Here is a 22,428-nt window from a genome sequence, read left to right on the forward strand (position 1 = left end):
CCCTTTCGAACAAATGTATCAATACCTTTTGAGTATCATGGGAGTGGAAAAGCACACAGCTCTAGTGGCGTGACTATGCAACATATCTTGAGAAGTCAGGGCAAACTATCCTGGCTACAGTTATGTAAGAGGGACAGAACTGCAACGTTGCTCAGGATAAAATGAGAGAAGGGAAAAGGCACACTGCGACAACAAAAACACACATTCGAAAAAGGAAAAGATGAGAGAGAACGAGTGCCACATTACAATATTGAAATGTGTCGTCCAGACAACGAGGAACAACGCAAAAAAAAGAAAATGAAAATGGGGTTAATCGTGTGAGTGAACACTTCAAATTAAAAAAGCTAACGTACCATTAGTCGGATGCTTTGCAAACGACACAGAAAATCGCTTTACGGCTGGCATAGACAACAGTTCTGAGGAAATAAAAAAAAGCATTTGCATTAACATTCCTGGTCCTGCAAGCACAAACAAGCACACGTACGTACATACACACACACACACAACAGAAACTCATTATAAAATACAGATGGTGCAGTGCTGATGCTAATGGCACCCGACACTACTGCACGGTCACTTCAAGGGAAACAGCAAGGTGTGGCTTCCATCTTCTTGGGGACCTTTACAGATGCCACATCACAATTTAGGTATGACCATCTTTGTCCATTTTATCAAATCCAGAGTCCACCGCTTCCATATGAAGAGAACTATCTTCAACCAAATGCTTACGCTAGACACTACCAAAGTCTACTGTCCAAAGAAAAATTGGAGGAAATGGCTTCACCAGCGAGGGAGGGAGAAGGAGACGAGGAAATGTGGCAGACTTTCTTGATCTTAACCCAGTTGCCTGCGGTACATTTCTTGATGTGAATGAGCAGGAGCATATTACATAGTTTGACATTTCTGATGAAGCCAAATGAGCATTTTTACTTTCTAGGCTGATAAATCTGCTATATACTCAATACCTACTTGTCTACCTACATATGTGCCCTGCCTACCCATCAGCCTCTCTGTTGGTCCCCTCGCATTAAACGCATGCCTCACCTATCTTCAAGTGCCTGCTTCTCAGCCCTCATGCTTCTGAGCCTTGTGCATGTGTGTCTGCCTACGCAATTGCTTTCTTCATTGTGTATTACATCACTCTATTTACGCTCTTTTAGGAGCTCTAGTAACTTGCACTATGAATTGTATCCAATTGCATCTACAGATATACTGCGAACAACTAAATGCTCACTACCGCTTCTTGCAAACACGGGCTCTTAAGTCGTTAGCATGAACAACCTTGCATGTAAATGGTGAGTGATCGTCTCAATTTTCCTTGTCACTTCTCGTTCCAGCTCTAGTCTGTAAAGTGTCGCTTTTAATTTTTCACTTTTAGTGTCTTTCACACAGTCCATGCTACGTTTCTAGCACACAAGCACACCCAAGATGATGTTGGCCATTTGCTGCTGCAAGGACTATGTGCGACATGTCAATGTCCTGATATTCTTGTGAACTTCAACAACAGGATTAAAAGGATGTTACTGCAATCGTGGTGGCCAAGATTCTGTAACGGCCAAAGAGTATTCTTTGACCAAGCTTTATTACCACGTTTTCATGACCACAATGTATTAATACAATATTTACCTGTGTAAGTGTTAAGCAGCAATAAATTGAAGAGTGAGGTTTTCACTCAAACGCTCAAGAAAAGACAGGGTACTACGAACTATGACAAAAACAAGTAGCTCTTTCTCACTAAGAAATGAAGAGAACTACCTAAAGAGCTCAGCAGTGGTAATATGCCAATATGTCTCAAAACACCTACTGACAATTGAGCCGACCTACTATGCCTTCAAGGGAACCTGAAAGTACTAGTACCGACCTGGAAAACTGTAACAAAACAGCCAAACAGAAAAGGAAGAAACAGCAAAGTCAGATTGAAAAGTCAACACGTTTTAGTACCTACCTCTAGGAAAAAAAAAGAAATTATCCTTTTTTCCTCTCTTTGTTTGAGGAAATTACTAAAACAATATTTGGGAAGACATTTCAACTCACCAGGTTTTGCTACATTGTTTTGAGAAACATTACAACGTGGGTTTCCGGCAATATTTAAAGATAGTCACCTTTACCTAGTTTCCACACCCAGTCCACACACCAGCATTTGTTCAAAATTCAACATAGTTGTATATTTAATCAAAATTCAGGGATGCTGGTTAAAGCCAATTATCAAATTTGGGTTTAGAATCGTATGTGCAGAAATCTCTCCTTATATTTGTTTACTTTATCATGTACTTTTAAGGAGCGAACTACATAGGTTTTTTGAAGCCCTAACGTAAATCCATAACTAAAACATGCCACTACAAACAACGCAATAACATGCATGTACGACAGTTGCATTCAGGTACTTCCTTCACATGCAGCATTATGCCACGGAAGGCCTTCTGGTTTTAAGAGGAAAAGTAAAATGATAAATGTTCTACATTGGTGTCATACATTAGGGTATGAGGGCTTTAGTGTTAGAGGGGAGGACTACTCCTGAGAGGCCAAGCATAAGCGCAATGCACAAGTCATACAGGCAGGACTTCTGTGGATTCCAAAAGTACACATCCTCTGCATTTCTGACAGCTTCCAATGCATTAACGTATGCATGAACGCAGCAGAACATTAATTTTGCCCAGAGCTGTAATCTGTTACCATGCTGTAAACCAGGACACAACAACAGTTTTACGTTTCAACACATCGCCATCAGTGAAGCCTACAAAACAACACAAATCCAGCTCAGGACATAAACATGGACCAATTGGATGCATTTGGAAGGAAGCAAGATATTTCTAGCAAAACCCAATCGTTTGCGTATACATTACCAGCTCCAAAGATCGCATCCGATGCATTGCAATCTGGACTTGATTGTAACACTACTTTCTCTCCAACCCGTTCGAACAGCAGCAAAGCCTTCACCAATGGACTTTAACACTGCTAATCTCAATTACCAAACCACTGTGTTCTATGCAAGTCTGTGCTTGAGCCTCCTCAGCCCTTTAAGACAAACTCACTATGGCTTACTTGCCATTCTAGCAGTCCAGCTCACATCTCCAGTAAGAGGAATGGCACACCACTTACAGTAGTCTAGGAGGTGAATGTCCGGTCCTTCCCATGTGACCTACACATGACCATGCAGACTCCTATCGGGCACTGCTTAGGACACATCCCATTATACATTTGAGCAGATGTCTAGTAACCACCTCACTCATCGCGCAAGACTCACTGGGGTAAACCCATCTATTGACCAGGATAATTTCATCCGTCATACCCTTGACTCTTTCAACAACCAGCAAATGCACAGCGCTAACATTATCTTTGCCCAGAGTTATCAACTTCATGTTTTTTGATCGCTACAGTAGTCTAGATTCTCATCACTCCCTTGCAAAGCTGCATGCCCCTCGTTCTGAACTGTTATGCTTCGGAATGTGTCCACTTTTCCAATAATGCCAGGTTTTAATGTTCTCAAAGGACATCTCACATGTTGTGCTCAACTATCCCTGTAACTTCTCTGTGTGCTGTTCAGGATTCTCAGATCTTTTATAACCTGGCAGACTCACCTGTATACAGCGGTACAATGTTTTATTCATGCTCAGTAGCAAAGCCTGCATTTGAAAGGGTATCTTTGCCTACCTCCAGTGTTAGCTCTACACATCCACAAGGGTGCGACTCCCATTGCCACGGACCACAATAGTATCAAGTTGGCTGATCCTTCCAAAGGCTGAGCAAAGAATTCTACCTGGAATTGGCAAAAAGCGCATTCCACGATCCTCACTGCCAGTAGGGAAGGCCATGCCTCTCCAAAATCTGAGCGTTACAGCACACCACAGCGCTGGCAGACAGAAAGCAGCTGGTTTTGAACACGTACCGTCTTTGTAAGTCAGGCTGGCTGCTGCGCTGATTTTTTTGCGGTGACTGCGCGCGTAGTCCTGTAGGTTTGGGGCGCTGGAGGAGCCTCCCAGCACTGTGGTGCTGAACAGCCCAGTGCACTGCGACCCTAGAAAGGTGGGGAGGGGGTTAGTGTTAACAAATGTCCACAGCATGCCATTAAAGACAGATCACCAGGATTAGTTTTGGCCCCCTCCCACTCAAAGGAAGCAATTGTGGTTCTTGGTTGTCCCACTCTGAGAAAGAACTTGTTGTTTCCAAACTAGAGTAATACCGCCAAAAGAGGCAAGGCATGAAAAAGACTAGATCCGAAATACGACTTTGTAAATCTCAACAAAACGAGAGTAAGCTGCAAGTTTTTGTGCATTCCCCGGCTAAAACGAGATGAATTTATTTTGGTGCAACAATATATGACGGAGGCTAGGGGTGAACATTTGGGGACACGTTGACTTAATTTACTCTGGGAGGGTGTGTAGATGGCCGATGAAATGACAACACAAACCTTAACAAATAGACAACATAGTTAAATGTCAAGATTAATTTGAGCTCCATTTTTTATATTTTCTTTTGCCTCTATCTCCCAATTAATGGTGTTTCTAAAGGGAGACACGAACAAAACAGAAACCTACGTTAAAGATAACATTCCAGTTACCTAGCAGTCAAGTACAACTAATTCATCCACATTATGTACAGAGTAGAACTCTGTATACATGTCCTGAAAATAAACATGGAAGGAAACAAGACCTTCCCTTTACAGACTCTAAAATGATTCTAATGTTTAAAATGCTTGCTCTTGCCATGGGATAATGGTGGCATGGTGCCGGGAACAGAATAATTCTGGGTGAAGTACAGCAAACTTTGGTACCCCATTATTCTGCGTGCACTCTTTGCAGCCAGTTCTGGCCAAGGCCACTCCCTTCTGTAATGGATTTACAAATTTGTGTTCAAGCAACTTAATTCTAGTACAAGGAACATTATAGGAAAAGAATCACCAAAGGACAGATGAATATCACGAAAGGTATCAGCAGAACCGCTCTATTCTGTTCGCTAAAGAGAAATTGTACTTTTTGGTGTGAAGTCAGGAAAACTCAGACTCTAAACTCTTTATGTACGTAGTGCAGTATGTGAAGCATCTAACGTAGGTAGAAAGTAAAACACAAACATGTCGCTTGTTCTGCATTCTATAAACGTAGAGAACAAAGAATTGGGAGAGACACACTAAACTGAAATAACAAAAAAAGGAACTGAATGAAAGCAATAGCAGCGAGAACAAAATCCCACAACCAAAATAAAGAAAAGCGGTGGAATTCAAGAGATGGCCAACAGAAAAAAATGAGCCCAACATATTTTAGCAAGACACAGGCATCATGTTTCTACCAATCGCTCGTATGGCTGTAAGGCACCATTCTAAGAACGTGCATGAGAGCCCCAGAGGATGTGAATGAAGGAGATTATGTTGCTGGATGCATCAGGAAGGTAGAGACATGGATGGAGTCCGATGAACTATGGAACAATGTACGACGGGTGAAATCAGATGAACTCTTGCAACTGATAGTTTCACTCTTCTAGCAGGTCGAATGTTAAGAGATCTCAAACAGTGAAATAAGCACAAGGTGGAGAGCCATTTTGATTCTTGCATCCGATAAGAAGCTGGTCTTTGAAAAGCCAGAGAAACAAACACCATAATGGCCGTACACGTTGCAATTACGAAGTGAAAAGGCAATAACGACGAGAACAGAACTATTTGGAGCATGAGACGATGCCGGAACTCTCATAATAACAGTAATATATTCAACGAAAAACAAAAATGTGAACAGTTTCTGATTCTCTGATGACCATGCAAGTGGCGGCAATGAAAGATCTGGGGGGAGGGGGGGTTCATGAAGAACTGGAACAATGAAGTATGTATGAACAAAATGGAACAAAAACTGCAATAAAGACAAACCACTGGGTCAAGAGTAAGAAAGAACTGCTGCATTAGGTATTTCACTTGGTAAGATAAGCCAGGTGTCTGAGGGAATATCTGTACCAGGGAGGCAACACCTGCGGGAACATCCCACTAGCAATGATGATTGCATGATCAGGAGGAATATGTATAAAACGGACTTTAACAGAAAATACTGATGGCAAAGGAAAATGGGTAGAGCAAGAGCTAGGAGAACAAACACCACACAATATGGCACTAGGATATTTGCAAAACAAGTGAACAATTGCAGAAAAAAATAACGCAAAAATTATTTTAGGAGGGGAAACTAAAAAATGAAGAAATGATATCCGCTGAAGAACCGGTGCTGTGGATTAGCTTTTGTAGAACGTTTCTTGAAATGTTATGTAAATTATTCTTACAGGTTGCAAGGAACTATCATTCTGTACGTGTCAATGGCTAACAGATTATGCGGGAGAAAACATTAGATTAGTGGGAAAATAGTTGTTAGTTGTTAAAAGAAGGCTGACATCTACAGTTACATGAAAAACAAAGTAAAACGACAGAACGGTTAGGGCACATTACTTGATTGTATGAGTAAGATGTTTTGATCTGGTAATGACGATACCAAGGAAGCCATTCATATGTTCTCTCCCCCCTCAAAACACACACACACACACAAACCAACACAAACACACAACCCCTAAAATTTAGACTCCAACTAGAACTCATTCTAAAAGCAGGATGCTACACAAATACATTCTGAATATACGACCATAACTTAACCCAAAAGCAAACATCTGTGCTGACACAGGCAGCTATCCATCACATGAACCCAACAGCAAACCTCCAACTCATCAGATAACAAGGAAACAGAACACTGAATGTAAAATCAGCAACAAACACAGGACAACAGAAGGCCATTTCACTGATGGAGAGATCACATGTGCAACTGAAACATATGATCCAGAGAGATCGCAAATGATGTCCATGTGCCCATGCTGGAGCACGGTTTAATGACAAGATTTACACCATGGGGTAATGCTGGCAATGCTGGCTTGAATAATGTACTAGTGGCCGCACTGGAGTTGTGAAGTCAGGGAACATTTCAGATACACAAGTTAACACACATTGCCCCATAAAATGAAATAGGACTTTGAAGGTTCCTGAGCTTTTTGCAGCAACTGCAAGGCTAACCTACACCTGAAGACCACCTAATATCCGTATGATATGTTCGGGTCAATCATGTGATCTCCCAATTTTCCTGAAGTTTCAGGCAGAATCTCGTATCTTCATATTTATTAATACAAAATATATTGGGGAAAGAAAACAGCTGTTTTATCAAACGTGTTAGGAGACACCTGGCAATGAGCATCCCATTTTCACCACCATACTCCTCCTATGCGCATGCTACAGGCATCAGAGGAACTCAGATTCACTTTTCTGTGCAGGTATTTTCAAGGCCGAAGAAGTGCATTTGCCTGAAACTTGTGTTGAATTTCCCAAATATAGTTTTGAAATCGAAAATATGAAGTTAAGACATGCACATTAAAGTTGTGTGTAGGCATTTAATAAAATAACAACAACAGGAACCCCAGTGTTTCAACCACTCAATGTTTACACTCACAATCACCCGTAGCTACAGGATTTTTGTCACCTGGAGTTTGACTCTGCTAGACAGGGTGCTAAGTACAAGTATAAAGTGAAATAGCCTATTCATTTCATGTTTGAGCCTTTTCTATTGCTTCATCGCTGTGGATGAAACACGTTGCCTGAAAAGGGAGAGGAATGGGCACACATCTCAATGGTATTTTACCTAACTACATTGAGGGATAACTTGGACCACAAAGAGCGCCTCCCTATATATAGCGCTGGTAGACTTCTCCAAGGCCTTTGACACAGTAAATTATGTCAAATTGTGGTCTAACTTAAAGCCTTGGGGTATTCCATCAGCGCTTTTAGCTATTCAGTAATGTATCCACGATGACACTCGAGTGCAGATTCGTCTTGATGAGGAAGGATACTTGAGAGAATACTTGCAAATGAGAGAAAAATGCTGATTCATTGGTATACCGGATTAAAAGGATTCTGAACAAATATTGCAAGTTTTCAATAAAATCACTTATAAAATTCTATATTGGGAAAGTTGTTCGAACACTCATGTATTGCTCTGAAGTAGAACCAGTAGGTTATGAATTTGTATGGGAAAGATTAGAGGGCAGAATATGGAAGCAAACTTTAAATCTTGCTTCATCAATTCCTATGCACTCTTTACGATTTGAATTGGGCATTTAATCCCGCCAAGCTTGGTTCCACTGGCATGTTATAACTTTGTTTGGTAAAATGGACTTCCCTACTCGGGGCTCTTTACACAACGACTTGCAATGCATCTTAATTAGTGATTCCTCAAATCTGTTAAAAAGCATGAAACGAACTGTAGAGTCTCTTGTTAAAAAGTGGTAGGAGTATGAATGATTTCAATACTAATCCCCTGTGTGTGAAAACATGTCTAAAGGAATGGGATTGAATAGAAACCTTGGAAAGCATAAGGAGTTATAATCTCCATTACACCTTTTCAAAAGACAAATTCTTGGGCATACTACTGAAATATCTTCGGCTCTTTCCTAACCCACATTATCGGAGACAATTTCTTAGATTCCGTTTGCATTTGTTATTGACAGGGAAAGTCTTGTTTTTTCATTTTCCTACACAGGACTTGCCAATATGTGTGGCTTCAGTAAATAAGCTGAGATAGTTCAAATGCTGCGGCACATTTTAGTGGAATGCACTGTTCTAATTGATAATGGAATGAAGTATTTGGGTCGCTTTTTTAATATAACTATTGATGCTTCCCCGGATGATATATGAGGCCGAATGAATGCCAGAAGAGAAACATTTTCAACCATAGAAATTCTGAGATTGTTGGAAATGTTGGAATTTTTAAAATATCCTAAAACTCATTTGTTTTGTCAATTTCTGCTTTCTAAACTATGGGAAGCGCTTATATTGTTTGTAACTTTTGTGTAAGTAAAAACATTTTACTGGAAGATGATTTTAAATGTTTCTCCTAAGTGTGTAATAGTAATATTTCATAATTTGTTATGCAACCTCATTTGTGTGTTTAATGTATGTACTGTGTTTTATGAATTTGATAGATCAGATTTTGACTGGAAAAAAAAGGTTACACAGAGAAGAACACGCTGCAGGAATTGGCTTACTTACCTGAAACATATATTCTGCAAAAATGTTATGCAGCAGCTATGGCAACCCATCAAAGAAATGAAATTGACATTCTGAGATATTCAAAGAATAAAGTTTGGATTTATTTCCAAACCAAAGAATTGTTACTTATATTTGGCTCTCCTTTTGGATGAGGCGGGTTGTGCAACGGAGGGTCAACGTATCCCAGATTAGAACAATAGGAGCATCTTTGCAAAAGTTAAAATGTTGTCAAATAGAGTTTCTCAAAATATTTCTGCATCCCATTGGTTCACACGGTGGTCTTGCCCTTAAGGTACAGCCTTTTATTATCATCACCTGAACAAACTCAGAAAAAAAGAAATCACTAGAGGAGAAAACATGTATTTCCATAAACCTGGGCCTGTGCCTTAAAGCCACTACATTTTGTTCTCTTGCTTAAGGTAGAATGACCACAGCTTCTCCTGGGTGTGGTTGTGTGCCCAAAATGAATATGATGTGGTGGCAAGGAAACTGCAATCACCTGTGACAGGCTTACTTTCTTCAGCCATTTAAGTGTCTTGCATTACTGCTGACCACATCCTGTATGCCTTGCTCACTGCTGCTCCCCATGCTCTAATCACCCGGCCATAAGTATGCGCTTCGGCTTACTGTAATACTGCTGCTCATGACTCACCTGATCTGCCCATCGTGATATTGCTGCCTTCTAATGCCTTGTCTTGCAACGCTATCGATCTGTTTGCATCGAAACACTGTAATGACGTTACCTCCAATTTACTTGAGTTAACCATTGCTGTTTCGCAACTGATCTAAATCTGCCTGAATTTGACTCTGCAGCCTTGAGCTGTACACTATACCTAACATATCTAAATCTACCTTATTTGACTCTGCAGCCTTGAGCTGTACACTATATACCTAACTTGTCTAAAAGTACCTGGATTTGACTCTGCAGCCTTGAACTGTACACGATACCCAATGGGTCTAAATGTACCTGATTTGACTCTGCAGCCTTGAGCTGTGCACTATACCCAACATATCTAAATCTACCTTATTTGACTCTGCAGCCTTGAGCTGTACACTATACCTAACTTGTCTAAAAGTATGGGTCTAAATGTACCTGATTTGACTTGGCAGCCTTCAGCTGTACACTATACCGAACTTATCTAAATCTACCTTAGTTGACTCTGCAGCTTTGAGCTGTAGACTATACCTTACTTATCTAAATATACCTGAATTTGACTCTGTAGCCTAGAGCTGTATACTATACCTAACGCATATAAATGTACCTGAATTTCACTCTGCAGCCTTGAGCTGTACACTATACCTAATTTATCTAAATGTACCTGATTTGACTCGGCAGCGTTGAGATGTACACTATACCCAACTTGTCTAAATGTACCTGATTTGAACTCTGCAGCCTTGAGCTGTGCACTATACCTAACGTGTAAATGCATCTGATTTGAACTCTGCAGCCTTGAGCTGTACACTATACCTTACTTGTCTAAATGCAATAGACTTGACTCTGCAGCCAGCCTTGAGCTGTACACCATACCCAACTTGTCTAAATTTACCTGATTTGACTCTGCAGCCTTGAGCTGTGCACTATACCTAACTTGTCTAAATGCACCGGATTTGACTCTGCAGCCTTGAGCTGTGCACTATACCTAACTTGTCTAAATGTACCTGATTTGAACTCTGCAGCCTTGAGCTGTACACTATACCTAACGTGTAAATGCATCTGATTTGAACTCTGCAGCCTTGAGCTGTGCACTATACCTTACTTGTTTAAATGCAATAGACTTGACTCTGCAGCCAGCCTTGAGCTGTACACCATACCCAACTTGTCTAAATTTACCTGATTTGACTCTGCAGCCTTGAGCTGTGCACTATACCTAACTTGTCTAAATGCACCGGATTTGACTCTGCAGCCTTGAGCTGTGCACTATACCTAACTTGTCTAAATGCACCGGATTTGACTCTGCAGCCTTGAGCTGTGCACTATATTTAACTTGTCTAAATGTACCTGATTTGTTTCTGCAGTCCTGGTGCTATCCACTGTACAAAGGTTGACGATTATGCTTACCTGTACCCCTGATGTAGCCCCATTTACCACGAGCTAGCCCCCGTACCATGAGGCACGGCTCTGCCAGATGCCTCCAAGAACCACTTATATCTTGTACTCCGTATATGTCAACCTGCACTTGTCACATAGCACTTTCTGTAACTAGTGTCCCGATGCCTGAGGATTTGGTGCACTGCTATAAATGCAAAAATTAAATAAATAATACATAAAATAAGAAGATACTCACGGGCATCAATCTTCCAGGGATGTCTAACAAAATCAAAAACTAAATGAAATATCGGGGCTTTCTTCAGCTCTGGCATGGCCTCACTGTGAGCAGTAAATATCCAAAAAGCATCACACTGAAGTAAACAGTGCTCAAAGCTGCAGCTAAAGTGAAGTGGAGGAACAACTAGTACATCTTGAAATCACAGCTATGCAAACGAATGACACTGCATGACTAGGTCTAGCCACAATAGATCATTGATCTTTGCTGCACAGCACTGATATGTGCAGCGCCCCCAAGCTTGACTGGGCATGCAGGCTGTAGCCGCTCATTTAATAGCTCTGGGTATCACTGGTCACACAGTCTTAATAGTTTAAACTTTTGATTTGTAGCACTACTGTATAGCATTTGCTGTCTTTAAACAAGTAAATGTGTCCTTTAATGGGGAACTGTATCATGCCTGGATCTTCGTTAAAATGTCATGACCAGATTGCCATTACTATTGTTACAGGGGCTTTACCACAGCATGCTGGGAAGGGGTGTGCAGAGGCCTAACCTGAGTGGATGAACGTCCACCAAGCTACACCAACACTATCTCAATGGGTAAAGGAGCACAGCACTCGGGCATCACTCTGAGGTGACGGGCTGGTACCAAAGTACAATGTAATACCATAGACATGCAAAAATCTACATCACACATAGAAATATATATATATATATATTTAGTATTACATTACAATAAAAGACCCTGCCAAACAAGTATCTTAAAATACACAGGCAAAGCAGGTATAAAGCAAAGACACATTAAAGGGATACTGCATCAATCCCACCTCACCCCAACGGACACAATATGCAAGACTAAGCTAAGAATGGGGCCAAAACAAGGAGGGAGGATAAGAGTTGGAACATTATAAGAAACAAGCACAAGGGCAAAAAGACAGAAAGTAAACGTAGAAAGCAGGAACTAGGCCCAAAAAAGCTAGAGATCACTCCAAGGAACATATATAAACGATGGAACTAGAAGAAGTTGTGTGATACAATGACTGCTTGCTCTGCAGGACTAGAAGGATGCGTAGTGACTAAGTTGCCTACTCAGCACCACATAACTACTAAGCCAGCAGTGATCCCAATCATGAAGGTTAAACAGGCACACCCCAACAGGTATACTTCCCTTGCCTCTTTTGGTAATGTGGGCAGCAGGCAGGCTATACTATTTAGGAGGGGTATGAGCTGGTACAGATGCAACACAAACAGTAGTTTTACCAAACTAAAAGGATGCCCAGCCAAGGTGTTCAGACAGTATTTGTACAACTTTCTGCTTAGGGATCTACAACCACTGACCTTAATTGTACATCTATCATGTCAAATAAGTTAACCAATTATACACAATATTAAAAGATACATAGTATATTATACAAGTAGCACGTCTACAATAATTCTAATCACCACACTGCCTAAATGTGGGCCCACTTTCTTCGGTATGAACCAACGATACATTAACAGAGGGGGGGGGGGGGTCGATCAAGGGCACACCTCAACCTAGCACAGTAGGGGAAAACCCTGATGGGCATACACATGTACGCGCAGAACTCACCCGTGATATATGGTAGTCCGTAGACCAGGGGGTCAGGACATAAGACATATAGGCAAGGGGAAGGCAGAAAGGGTGTCCAAACTCTTGAACCTACGAGTACAGTAGTCCTAAAGTCTCCTAAAGTCAGCACTAAAACCACATTAATTAAGGCCCCTAGGACATAGTATTTAAGTACTTCAAATGCATGCATGCAAAAACAATATCAGACTAGGGATCTGCATTGGACTACAACACCCGTCAGCCCAAACCAGCATAGTCAAGGGTGAGGCAATGTGGTGTTTGTAGTCCAAAACATGCTGAGAGACACAGGTTGCAGACCCTTGCACTAGAGGGTGAAAAGTAATTCATACAGAGCACAAGTCCGCCACAAATCATATTATTTTAAGCAACACATTCCAAAATAATTCACTCCCAGGAAAGATAGTTACAAAGTCCCAAAGATTTGTTACAGGGTAACAAACATACACTTTAACAGGAGGGTAAAGGAGTATTTTTAAAACTACATTAAAAATCACAGATAATTAATAGAAAAGTTACTCTTTTGCCTAGAACTACCTGACCCCCTTGTGGGTATAGGAAAAATGGCCAGAGGCAGGTAAGTGCCCCAAAAGTCACTTTAGGAGATTTCCAGAGCAGGTAGAAAGTTCCATAGGAATCAATGAGCCATCTGCTTTTACCACACAGGTGTGGATTCCGTGACAAAATGCCAGGCAGGACCAGAAGCGACTCTGATCCAGAGGTCAGAGGATGAAACAAGCAGCTTAAAGGTGCACACAGCAGAGCAGATTGTGCCCCAATTCAAATCAATGGGAAATGCAGATGTGACTTGCCTCCAAAGAATTGTGCCCACAGACAACAGTGATCCCTGAGGGTATCTTTAATAATCACCCACCTCAGGACCTAGAAGCAAGTAGTCACATTAGCAGTTTGGTATTAGCCTATTTGACCAAATACATTTGGCCAATTGGTACATTTGACCGAATTTGGCCTGTGACATTTGACCGAATATATTCGGTCAAATTGGCTAATACATACCGAACATGTGGAGCGGTGTCCCCCGCTCCCTATGTTCGGTGTGTTTTGGCCTGGGGGATTGCAGGGGTGTCCACCGCTTTCTCGATATTGGAGGAGGGGATGAACAAAAAACTAAAAGAAGAAAAAAAAGAAAAATGGACCCTGCAGCGTCAGAGCCGGCCAGCGTTAGAGGGACGGATCTGACGCCGCAAGGCTGGAGAAGTGGCCAGGCTACGGGAATCAGATAAGTGGGGAAGGGGGTTGGGCGGCTTGGTTTTATTGCGCTTCAACCTCTGAGAATTGATCGCATGCAGACTGATTTTTTTCGGTCAGTTTACCCGCGATCAGTTCTCAGACGGCTAAACGTACCCAAACCTCTAAAGCAGTTTTGCTTAAAACAACTCCAGCAGCACCTGTATAAGAGCATGCTCATTTCCTAGGTGTGGTTTACAGATCTGGCACATAGGGGCTTGAACTCTGAGCCAACAATGACCCCCCCAACCAAATAAAGGAACAGAACAAACAACCTTCAAGCCAGGGGTATAGAATCCGTTGAGGAAGACTCTGGAAAGATGAGGGAACCTGCGAAGATGGATTCTAGTGACTCAGTTAACAAGAAAGGGTAGCAGACCAGCAGAAAATGGGACGGGGATAAAGGCCAGCTGACCAATCACTAGAGAGGGCTGCCTAGACCACCCCTACAGGAAGTGAGAGGAGGAGCCAAGGGACCAATACTGGTCTAAACCAGTTTAAAACAATATGGAGGTTGCATTGTGAGCGGACAATCAGCCAGCATGGTCAGCATGGCAATTAAATGCCTTTCTCATGATTGCTCTGAACAAAGGGAGCCCTCAAATTCAAAATGGAGCAGCATTTAAAAAAACCAATTCTTGTGGGCTACCAACGCGGTAAAATGTCTTTCACCCCTGGTGAAGCCAACACCTAAGTAGAGCAACCACCAACCGACACCAGAAAAACTAATATAGAGTGATATTCTCCTAGGGCAAAATGGGGTGGTTGTGAGGCACCCCTGGAACTCGGTGCTTTAGGGGCGACCCAATACAATTTCTCTCATGTAAGGTAAAAAGGATTGTAATGGTAGGTGGACTTCAGGAGACGTCCATCAGCCACTAAAAAGGAGTCACTGCTCCAAACAAAGGCAGAAAATGCAGAATTGAGGGCCCTATATTTGTCTAAACATAAGGTTTCATAAAAATAGGTACTTTAATAAAAACCAACAATGCATAGAACTAATTATAAACACTGAAGATCCAGACTGAGAATAAAGGGCACTCTAGGTGGGTCGATACGGAGGGGTGATCAGGCAACTCGGCAACAATGTAAATGGTTCAACGCTATGTCGTAAAAGGCAAAGAAGGGGGCTTGCAAGTCACCAACGTCTTTTAGGGCAGACTAGGGGGACTGGGCTTCCTCAAATACATGCGGTTTCTTGTTTTTGGTGTTCAACAGAATCAAGTCAGGTTTGTAAGCACTTTACTGAGGTTGAGATGCTGTCGAGACCGCCAAGAAGTGCTTTTCCAATACAGAGACGGCTGGAGGCGCGGGCTCCTGGCGGATCAAGTTGTCATTTGAGACAAGTCCAGTTGATATCTTCCAGCCGCTCGAGTAAGCAGTTTGGCAATGATTCTGCTGGGTTGAGTCAGCAAAATAAATGGGCAAGTTGATTTCTTCCAACAAGTCGACTTGGCGCCCAAATCAGCTGCTTCAAAGGAGTTTAGCTGACAATCGTGTCGAGTCGGTCTGCTTCAACGGGTCGAGTCAGTATCTGGATGGCTTGAAGAGCAGGTAAGAGGTTTGAAGTTTATAGAGTGACAAAAACAGCAACTGAGTCGAGCATAATGGAGACGGCACAAATATGTCTTGAGGCGGTAAACGGGGTTCTGAGATGCTTCTGGACTTCTGGGTTACTGAGAGGGCCAATCCAGGGTCTCCAGGATTGTCCTGCACTTCCACTCCAAGGTGATGGTCTGGCACCTACAGAGGGACCATCGTCTTCCGTGTGCAGGATCCTGCTTCCAGTACACAGGTAGCAGTGAGCCCGGGGTCTACAGAAGTGACACCCCAAATTTGCCCTTGAGGGCGCTGGGGAGAAGGGAATTCCTCCTCCTTGGATGCTTCTGTCTTCTCACCTACGGCAGAGGACTTTGGAGTAGACTGTATCCCCAACAGAGTTTCAGGTGTTTCCATCTTGTCTTGAAGTTCAAAGATGAATTACCAAAGGTCAGGATTTTCCACTCTTATAAAGTCAAACTGCTACAGTGGATCGGTGCAACGCAAACTTTTGTCAGTGGTCTGATCCTGGTGGCTGCAACAAGTGTCATTTGCAGTCTGATGTCATACCAAGAGTGCTTTGTCTGCAGGGATTGGGGAGGAGCAGGAGGTTTAAGGAGCCCTAGCAAATTCCAAGATGGTGTGACCACTCTCCTGGCCTAAACATCTCCTATGGTTGCTCTAAATCTACCACAGCCCCACACTGGCCTATTTCAAAAGGTAATGAAAGTTGTCTGGCATATAGCCTGTCTGCCCTTATTGGGAAACCTGTGGTGCTGGTGGGCGTTGGTCAGATATACCTGTTTGGGGAGTTTTCCTAAAGTCCTACTGGTCGCAAGACTTTAGTAAGCTACCCCAGTGGTTTGTAGATCTGCAACTCTTAGTATCGGTCTGTACTAACTCAAGACCTTGGTAGAGTGGCAGAGCAGTCAGGCTCATTTTAAGAGGAAGATGTGAGCTGTAAATAAGTACACTGAATCTTAGACATGCACACCAAAGAAACTCTCACACTTATAATTTATATAAAATTATATATTTATTATATACGCACATAGACACCAGAATCACTTTAAACATTTTAGTCGTTTACACTAGACCACTTCGGAATACATGAGAATACACTTCAAATGACACTTTCACATTTGCGGTTACATTTGTAGCATCATTAGAAAGGGAAAAGACAATGTTATTGTGATATCGGTTATTATGCGCACCTGCGATTTCTAACAGTTCATACCGTAGAACAAGTTACTTACCAACTGTTAACGTTCTTTCGATTGGATGGTCCTCCAACGTATTCCTGATCTTAGATGTATTCCATCCAGCTTTAGCTGCTTCGGAAAAAAGTGTGGGCAGGAGGCGCCATGCATTGATGTCATCCAGTCGATGGTCCCTCGAAGGCCTCCGTCGAGGGTGACATCTTCGGGTATACAAGTAGCACGCGCGGCGGCCATTGGCCTCAGTTCTGTTTTTCCCCCCACTCTTGTTCTACTGTGTAGATTGTGCCAGTAATCAGGTATTAGCCTTGCGAGAGTTGAAGTGGCAATAACCCGGAAAATCTACAGAGGGATAGGATGGGAGGGCGATGAGGAATACGTTGGAGGAACAAGAACGTTAACAGTTGGTAAGTAACTTGTTCTTTGAGTGGTTTGCGTCCTCCAACGTATTCCTCATCTTAGATAGACTCCCAAAGGAGTATGGACAATTCTCTGGAGGTGGGAGTAGATTTTTGATACCCTTAAATGGATGAATATAGTACTGCTTTACCAAAATTCAGCTCCTTAGACTGGGAAGCATCCAGACTATAGAATTTTGAAAAGGTATGCAGCGATGACCAAGTTGCTGCTTCACAAATGGATTTTATGGGAACACCTCTTTGAAGGGCTGTCGAAGAGGCGATGCCTCTGGTAAAATGAGCCCTTAAGCCTTCTGGTGGATCTTTTCCCACCAATCTGTAGCATTCTGAAATGCAAAGCACAATCCAATGTGATATGGTTTGTTTTGACACCGATTGACCCAATTTCCTTCCGGTGTAGCCAATGAAAAGTTGATTATCCACTCTAAGCTTGGAAAGCCTAGAAAATGTAAAAGCTTAGAGCTCTTCTCAGGTCCAACCTGTGCAATCTTTCCTCTTCCTTACTAGGATGAGGTGGAGGATAGAATGCGGGTAGAACAATTTTCTGATTTAAATGAAAATCAGACACAACTTTAGGTAAAAATGTGGGTTTAACCCTTAATACCACTCTGTCCCTATGGAACACAGTATAGGGTGGCCCAGAAAATAGTGCCTGCAATTCGCTCACTATTCTTGCAGATGTTAAAGCAACTAGAAAAGCAGTTTTCCATGTTAGTAATCTTAATGGACAAGTGTGCAAGAGTTCAATAGGGGCACACATTAAGAATTTTAGAACCAGATTAAGATCCCAAATTGGTACTTGGAATGGGTAAGGAGGAAACACATTGGTGAGTCCTTTTAAGAATTGTACTACTAAAGGAATTTTGAAATAGGAGCATTTTTCTGACGAGCGCTTGAAGATGGAAAGCGCTGCAAGATAACCTTTAATGGTCCCAACATTTAGACCTCTATGTGCTAGGGACAGGAGGAAGGACAGTACTTCCGGAATAGAACAATGAAAAGGATTGACATTCTTTTCTCTGCACCAGTTGCAAAACTTTTTCCAACGGCAACGGCATTTTGTTGCTGGTCTTCTTGCCGAAAGCAACACCTCCATGACGTCATCTGGAAAGTCCTGATCCTTGTATCTCAGCCTTTCAGATACCAAGCGTGAAGGTTGAGAATCTTGACCTCTGGATGGAGGACCTGGCCCTCCATTTGTGAGAGAAGGTGCTCTCGGAGAGGAAGACGTAACAGAGGACAGATGGACATATCTAGAAGGTCCGGGTACCACGTTCTCCTGGGCCAATTCGGGGCAATTAGAATCATGCGGTTTCCGAACCGTCTCAGTCTCCTGATGACCGAAGGAATGACGGGAATCGTAGGGAACGCGTATAATAGCAGGAAGTTCCACTCCACCATGAACACGTCCCCTAGGGCTCCTCTCAAGGGAAATTCCCTTGAGCAATACCATTCGCACTTCCGGTTGATTCCGGTGACAAATAGGTCTACTTGAGGGGTTCCCCAAAGGACGAAGATCTCTTGAATGACTTCCTGAGCCAGTTCCCACTCGTGGGACACCGTGCTCTAACTGCTCAGAGCATCTGCCGTCATATTCTCCTGCCCGGCTAGATGAACTGCCGTTAAGGAGATTCTTTCTTGAATTGCCCAATACCAGAGCTGCATTGCCTCTCTGCACAGAGGTAGTGACCCTACACCTCCCCTTTTGTTTAGATAATGCATGGCCACCGTGTTGTCCGTCATTATCAGGAAATGTTTTCCTCTGACAGATGGTAGAAAAGCCTTCAGTGGTAGTCTGATTGCTCTCAGCTCTAAAAGGTTGATGTGTAGTTTGGACTCTGATAGAGACCAACGACCGCTGATTGTCAGTTTGTTGGCATGAGCTCCCCACCCCATGAGTGAGGCGTCCGTCCCTATTGTAATCACCAGCCATGGTGGCCAAAATTGTTCTCCTTTTAGGATATTCTCTGTGCAAGTATACCACAGAAGATCCTGCCGAACCCTGTTCGGAATCTGAAGGAGATACGTCATTTGACCTGAGAACTGGGACCATTGAGTCTTTAGAGCCCATTGAAGGGATCTCATCCTCAGGCGTGCCTGTGGCACTAGGAAGACGCAGGATGCCATGAGGCCCAGCAACCTCAAGAAGTCATAGACCTGGAGATTTTGGGTATTTTGGAATTTGGAAACCATCTGAAGAATGTCTTGAGCCCTCAACTTGGGAGGCGAGCTCTTTCCCAAAGATGTGTCTAATACAGCTCCTATTTATTGAAGCTTTTGGGAAGGTGTCATTTGTGACTTCTTGAAATTAAGGGAGAAGCCCAGTCTGTGGAGGAAGTGGCAGGTGACTTTCAGGTGATCCAGTGCTTGTTCGGCAGAACGTGCCCTGATCAACCAATCGTCCAGGTAGGGGTAGAAGTGAATCCCTCCTCTCCTGAGGTGCGCTGCCACCACTACCGGACTCAAAACTGAGTTGCCAACTACGAACCTCAGGTATTTTTTGAGCTTGAGATGAATTGGCACATGAAAATAAGCATCCTGGAGGTCCAATGACACCAACCAATCCTGAAGTTGCAGGGCCTGAAAGAACTGAGAAAGAGTAACTATCTTGAACTTGTCCTTCCTGAGGAGCTTGTTCAAGCCTCTTAAATCCAAGATGGGTCTCAGTCCTCCGTCCTTTTTGGGGATCAAAATGTAAGGGGAGTACCATCCCTTGTTTCTCTCCGCTACAGGTACTGGTTCTACAGCACCTTTCTGCAGCAGGGTTTGAACTTCCTGCTGCAGGAGCGGGTCTGAAAACTTCACAAGGTGTCTCCCTGGTGGATTGCTTTGAGGTTGCGTTAGAAAAGGAAGGCAGTAATCTTGGCCTATTATTTCCAGAGCCCAAACATCTGAAGTAATGGCTCGCCATTCTTGCAGATGCTGCGACAGCCTGCCTCCCACTGGTATCTTAGTGATGCAAGTCCTCAAAGCGATTTTGTGGCGGTTGCTGCAGTCGCTGATGGCAAAGAGGCTGCAGCTGGAGTTGGCTTTGCACGTTTTCCTCGTCCACCGCGAGTGGCCTTTCTCTGGCCCCTTTGACTGGCCATTTCTCTCGCCTTTCCATATGAGGAGTAGTAACGATAGGATCTCCAAGATTGTCCTTGCACACAAAAAGGCTGAGGTTGCCTAATAGCAGCTCCTAAAGACTTGGCAGCTGCTTTTGTGGTCTGCAACCTCTCAAGGCTCTCGTCAGCCTTGCAGCCAAAAAGGTAAGACCCATCAAAGGGCATGTTCAGAAGACGGTTCTGCACGTCTGGTGCGAAACCCGACTTCCGTAACCACGCAAATCTGCGCATTACCGTGGTAGTACCCATGGACCTGCTCACACTACCTGCAGTGTCCAATCCAGATTGAAGGGATTCCTGCATGGCCTCCTTGCCATCTCTAACAATGGCTAGGAATCCTTCCCTTTCATCCCCTTCTGGTATGTGCTCTGCCGCCACTGCAATGCACTCCCACAGAGTGTACGAAAACTTTGCCAAGGCACATGTGGAGTTGGCTGATTTTAACGCCATAGTCCCAGCAGAAAGTACCTTGCCTGCCCAGCCATCCACACGCTTGTCGTCCCTATCCGGAGGGATAGAAGGGTACGCCATTTTATTTGAAGCTGTGGCTGCCTGGACCACCAGACTCTCGGGAGTGGGGTGTTTAGACAGATAGCCAGGGTCGCTACTGGAAGGGCAGTATTTTGAAGTAAGGGATTTATTCACTGGAGGAATAGAATCCGGAGTCTCCCAATTTTCGGCCACCCTATTTTGCAAGGCTACATGGAAGGGTAGGATTGGATCTTCGGTGGGACCATGATCCAATATATTGGTCAAATCACCCTGGATGAATTGGGTTGGTGGTCTAGCCCATACTAAATAATCAACCACTTTTGTCATTAGTTGACAGTATGAGGGACTTGCATGCTCCCCTGGTTCTGGCCTGCCAAAATCTGTTTCAGGCGATGCATCAATGCCATTTGCATTAAGGATTCCACCAGGTCCCTCATCCTGCTTTCTTTAAAAATCAGGCAGTCTGGGACATTTGTGGTACCATATTCCAGTCCAAAAGGAACATTCTCCTCATCAGATCTCTCCTGTTCCTCAAATATTGAAGTCAGGGATTTGAAAAATTCCTTCCTTGGAAGAGGTATAAAAACCTTTTCTGGGAGAGGTGGGAGACGTGTATTGGTGGAACCTGAAGGCATTACAGCCTTTGCAGCCCTCTATTTTTCTTTTTCTGGCTGAGATGGCTGAACTGGAGCCTTTGGAACCTTTGTCGCCGAGGGCTTCGGGGTCGACAAAGGCGTCGATGGCGGCGACAAAATAGTTGTCGACAGAGCCCGCGTCGAGGCGCTCTTTGAAGATGCGCTCTTTGAAGATTTGCTCTTCGAGGTGCGTCGGGTTTCAGATGTCGTCGGTGACCTCGAGCTGTCGACTCGAGCTGTCTTTTTCACTCAGCGTCCTGGAAGGGACCTGATCCTTCCTTCTTCGATCATCCGGGCTCGAGGGTGCGCGAGTGTCTAAGCGATAACGCTCCCGGCCGGCTTCCGAAGAAGGCGCGGACCGAGGTTTCGCTTTCTCAAACACCTCCATCATTTTCACCCTGAATGCTTCATTTTTTCGTCAAAGACGAAAAGCGATGGGAATCGCTTCGGGAGCTAGACCGATGCCTTTTGCGTCGAGGAGACGTCTCCTCACGGGACCTCGACTCGACGCTAGAGGCTTTCCGGTCAGATTTACGACCTACCTGCAGTTTTCCCCTCCTCTCTCGCAAGGTCTTCCCCGTCATCACCTGACACTTCGTACAGGCCTCCATGTAGTGGCCTTCCCTGAGACACCACAGACATTCTCGGTGCGTGTCAGTGATGGACATTTTCGAACCGCAAGATTTACACTTTTTGAAACCTGATCGCGGGGTCATAGTCGGTGTCGATGACAAAGATATATTGAATATTCTTCAGTATTTACTGCGTCACAGAACTCGAGGCGCGCTGAATCTCCGAAGCAACATGCACCGTGGAAAAACGGAAATGAGGCCAACGGGCGCC

At 43.6% G+C, this 22,428-nt stretch overlaps 1 protein-coding gene across 14 annotated transcripts in view; it reads right to left on the bottom strand.

Annotated features, from left to right (window-relative positions):
* PPIP5K1 (diphosphoinositol pentakisphosphate kinase 1) overlaps positions 1–22,428 on the bottom strand; it is a 1,113,174-nt gene that overhangs the window by 261,640 nt on the left and 829,106 nt on the right. For 7 of the 14 annotated variants that reach the window (XM_069625168.1, XM_069625163.1, XM_069625164.1 and 4 more), the window contains 2 exons: positions 3,887–4,015; positions 354–416 (listed from right to left, as the gene is read on the bottom strand). The exons of 2 other annotated variants lie outside the window; for them this stretch is intronic. In XM_069625168.1, the coding sequence (XP_069481269.1) occupies positions 354–416; positions 3,887–4,015 (192 nt within the window). The remainder of the gene's footprint in view (positions 1–353; positions 417–3,886; positions 4,016–22,428) is intronic. 5 more of the 14 variants (XM_069625166.1, XM_069625167.1, XM_069625162.1 and 2 more) reach the window with 2 other exon arrangements.

This window comes from Ambystoma mexicanum, chromosome 11, assembly GCF_040938575.1.
Source record: "Ambystoma mexicanum isolate Mex_15411 chromosome 11, UKY_AmexF1_1, whole genome shotgun sequence".
NCBI classification, from domain to species: domain Eukaryota; kingdom Metazoa; phylum Chordata; class Amphibia; order Caudata; family Ambystomatidae; genus Ambystoma; species Ambystoma mexicanum.